The 3,707-nt window shown below is 50.9% G+C and overlaps 1 protein-coding gene across 1 annotated transcript in view; it reads left to right on the top strand.

Moving 5' to 3' along the window:
• The window catches only part of LOC119425949 (lysine-specific histone demethylase 1B), a 10,211-nt gene that overhangs the window by 4,587 nt on the left and 1,917 nt on the right, over positions 1-3,707 (top strand). The window contains exons 10-18 of the mRNA XM_037693506.1: positions 524-694; positions 778-852; positions 921-1,055; positions 1,152-1,323; positions 1,411-1,538; positions 2,319-2,450; positions 2,794-2,868; positions 2,942-3,058; positions 3,272-3,397. Coding sequence (XP_037549434.1) covers positions 524-694; positions 778-852; positions 921-1,055; positions 1,152-1,323; positions 1,411-1,538; positions 2,319-2,450; positions 2,794-2,868; positions 2,942-3,058; positions 3,272-3,397 — 1,131 coding nt within the window. The remainder of the gene's footprint in view (positions 1-523; positions 695-777; positions 853-920; positions 1,056-1,151; positions 1,324-1,410; positions 1,539-2,318; positions 2,451-2,793; positions 2,869-2,941; positions 3,059-3,271; positions 3,398-3,707) is intronic.

The following is a 3,707-nucleotide window of genomic DNA, read 5'->3' on the forward strand; positions in this document are numbered from 1 at the left end:
TTCGTTCATTCGTTCGTTCATTCGTTCGTTCATTCGTTCGTTCGTTCATTCATTCGTTCATTCGTTCATTCGTTCATTCATTCGTTCATTCGTTCATTCATTCGTTCGTTCGTTCATTCGTTCGTTCATTCGTTCATTCATTCGTTCATTCAACCTTTATTTAAAGAGATAAATCACATCGAGCCTCAAAGACTCATTTCCAAGTGAGACCTGTTTGGAGAGAAGTGGTGAACTGGACACATGTAGGAGTTTAAAACATAAAACTATGAAAACATCTGGACTGGACCAGAACTAATGAAATAGACTGGACTGGATCAGAACTTTTGAACTGGACTGGATCAGAACTTTTGAACTGGACTGGATCAGAACTTTTGAACTGGACCAGAACTTTTGAACTGGACCAGATCAGAACTTTTGAACTGGACCGGATCAGAACTTTTGAACTGGACCGGACCAGAACTTTTGAACTGGGCCGGATCCCCTTCATAAACAACATTCAGGGTTTCTGTGTGTGTCGGTGCAGGAGGTTCTGACGGCAGACAAATGTGCTCACCACGTCATCGTCCGGGGCTTGGTGCGGGTGCGCTGCGTGCAGGAGTTGGACCGGGTTCTGCACTTCATGACCAGGAAGGGCCTGATCAACACCGGGGTTCTGATGGCGAAGCAGCCTCTGCTGCCTGAGAAGCACTGCTCTGTGAGCGCCTCGGCACCGTCTTAAACTCTTTTGGGTCCTTGTTCTGACCCGGCTCACGGGAGTTTGTTTTATTTTTCATGCAGAAGAACGTGATCATCATCGGCGCTGGTGCCGCCGGACTGGCTGCTGCCCGGCAGCTGCAGAACTTCGGCAGTCAGGTAAACGGGCTGGACTCATATCTGACGCTGCTGTCACATCAGAACTCTGAGCTCCTCATCCTCCACAGGTTCTGGTGCTGGAGGCCCGGGACAGAATCGGCGGTCGGGTTTGGGACGATCCTTCTCTGGGCGTCACGGTGGGCAGAGGCGCTCAGATCGTGAACGGCTGCGTGAACAACCCCATCGCCCTGATGTGTGAACAGGTCCGCGACAGACGTCACGTGTGGTTCTGATGTTTGGGGTTTGTCCGTCGGGTCACGGTCGGGTCACGGTCGGGTCACGGTTCTCCTGTGCTGCAGATGGGCATCAGGATGCACACGCTGGGCGAGCGCTGCGACCTGTTCCAGGAGGGCGGGCAGGTCACCGACCCCGCCATCGACAAGAGGATGGACTTCCACTTCAACGCCATCCTGGACGTGGTGTCCGAGTGGAGGAAGGACAAGTCTCAGAACCAGGACTCGCCGCTGGGAGGTGCTGGTTCAATGCCCAAACTCACAAAACCAGCGAGAGAAACTTGATTAAGCGTCTACGATGTGTCTGTTTTTGTTGTTCCCACAGAAAAGGTCCAGGAAGTAAAGAAGAACTTCCTGCAGGAATCTGGGATCCAGTTCAGCGACCTGGAGGAGAAAGTTCTTCAGTTTCATCTCAGTAATCTGGAGTTCGCCTGTGGAAGCTCGTTGGACCAGGTCAGAACATCTACAGGACCCCGCACACTCCCATCTGAAGTCGAGCAGTCGGCTCGCGGTCACATGACTGCGGGACGTTTTCGCTTTCATAGTCTGAGACGCAGAGCTCCTGGGAAGCCCCGCCCCCTGCACACGGGTTTCTTCCTGTCAGTCTCCGTCCCTGCAGCCGCCGTTTGGCCACAAATCTGTCATGAAGAAAGTGCTGCACTTTTCAGCAGACAGACTCCTCCGTGCACAATGCGTGCACAATGTGTGCACGATGTGTGCACGATCTCCATCCAGGAGTTTTTGGCCCTTTGACTAATTTAGTGTTTTGAAGAGTTGTTCATCAATGAGGAAATGAGCTTGGACGTTCAGCTGAACACGCCCACCAACTTCTGACCAATCACACGACACCTGACGCAGACGCCTGAGAGAAAAAGTTCAGCCCCGGCCTCGTGTCAAGAAGGGGCGGAGCTAATCTGAGAACAAATTTTGTCAAGCAACGTCAAAGAGAGACGATTCCTCCACTTCAGATGGAGTATGCAGGACCCTGCAAATGGTGCTGGTGTCTGTCTGACTGTCTCTGTCTGTCTGACTGCCTGCCTGCCTGTCTCTGACTGACTGCCTGTCTGTCTGTCTGCCTGACTGCCTGTCTGTCTGCCTGCCTGTCTCTGTTTGCCTGTCTGTCTGCCTGTCTGCCTGCCTGTCTGTCCTCAGGTTCAAGCTGAAGACAGACCTGTAATGAAGTCTGGCGCTCGGTCGCAGCGTCAGGACTTTGACGTTCTTGTGTTCCTGCAGGTTTCTGCTCGGTCCTGGGACCACAACGAGTTCTTCGCCCAGTTCTCAGGAGATCACACGTTACTCACCAAGGGCTACTCCGTCCTGCTCCACAGGCTGGCCAAGGGCCTGGACATCCTCACCGACTGCCCGGTGCGTCCACCAGGACTTTAACTCTGGACGTGGTCTGATGATGTCATCGATTCGTTTCAATCGATGACATCATCAGACCCTGAAAACCGGCTTCGCTGCATCTTTCTTAGAACTGAACCGACAGGAGTTCACTCAGTTTATGAACTTGAGTTGGTGTTTTTAAATTATTCTGCCAGACTGAAGTTTTATTACCTAATAAACCAGTTTTAGTTCAGAAGTTTTGGATTTAAACATCTGAAAGGTCTCGTTTAGATTCTGTTTCAGTTCTTTAAGATCCAGCGGTAAAATGTTGGTTTTCTGTGATTTAACTGTTTCAACTGAAGTTTTTTATTTTTACAATCAGGTTCAGGCGGTGGACTACTCGGGTGACGTCGTTAAAGTTAGCTCCTCTAATGGCTCCCAGTGGACGGCCCAGAAGGTGAAACCTGCTCAGACCTCCGTCTCTCAGAAGGTTCGTGTTGCCCTCAACGTGTCGCTCCTCCCTCCTTCAGGTTCTCGTTACGGTCCCGCTAACGCTGCTTCAGAAGAACGTTGTTCGCTTCGACCCTCCGCTCCCCGAGAGGAAGCTGAAGGCGATCCACAGCCTGGGAGCCGGGATCATAGAAAAGGTACCGCTGGACGCAGAGGTTGATAAAGACGTCTTTATTCTGTCCGTTTCCACACGTTCATGCTTCAACAAGCTTCACCGCGTGAAGAACGCCTAAACAGCAGGAAAACTCAAACCGGCTGGAATCAGAAGTTTTGGAACCTTCTTCGTGGTGACTCGGTGAGTCTGACGTGTTTTTATTGTAAATATTAAAACGGAGTGAAACTTCCTGCAGATTGCTCTTCGGTTCCCGCACCGGTTCTGGGACTCAAAGATCCAGGGCGCAGATTACTTCGGTCACATCCCTCCAGCTCCGGAGAAAAAAGGCGTGTTCAGCGTTTTTTACGACCTCGATCCTCAGGTTGGTCCTTTTATTTTCACTTCTTCTACTCTTCAGATGAATGTCAGCACGTCTTATTAAAAATATCAGATCAATAATCTGCTTGTTTTATGGCGTCCTTGTTGAACGCAGCGCCACCGTCCCTCACTCTGAACCGACTGATAAAATGAGTTTGATGCTTTTTTCTTTGAGGTTCGGCTCCAAACTCTGATCTTTACTGTTGGATGAAAACAGAAGAGTTCAGATTATTTGTTGTGCTCAGGTGGAGGAGCTCAGGTGGAGGAGCTCAGGTGGAGGGGCTCAGGTGGAGGAGCTCAGGTGGAGGGGCTCA

This window comes from Nematolebias whitei, chromosome 19, assembly GCF_014905685.2.
Source record: "Nematolebias whitei isolate Nwh7 chromosome 19, NemWhi1, whole genome shotgun sequence".
Lineage (NCBI taxonomy): Eukaryota > Metazoa > Chordata > Actinopteri > Cyprinodontiformes > Rivulidae > Nematolebias > Nematolebias whitei.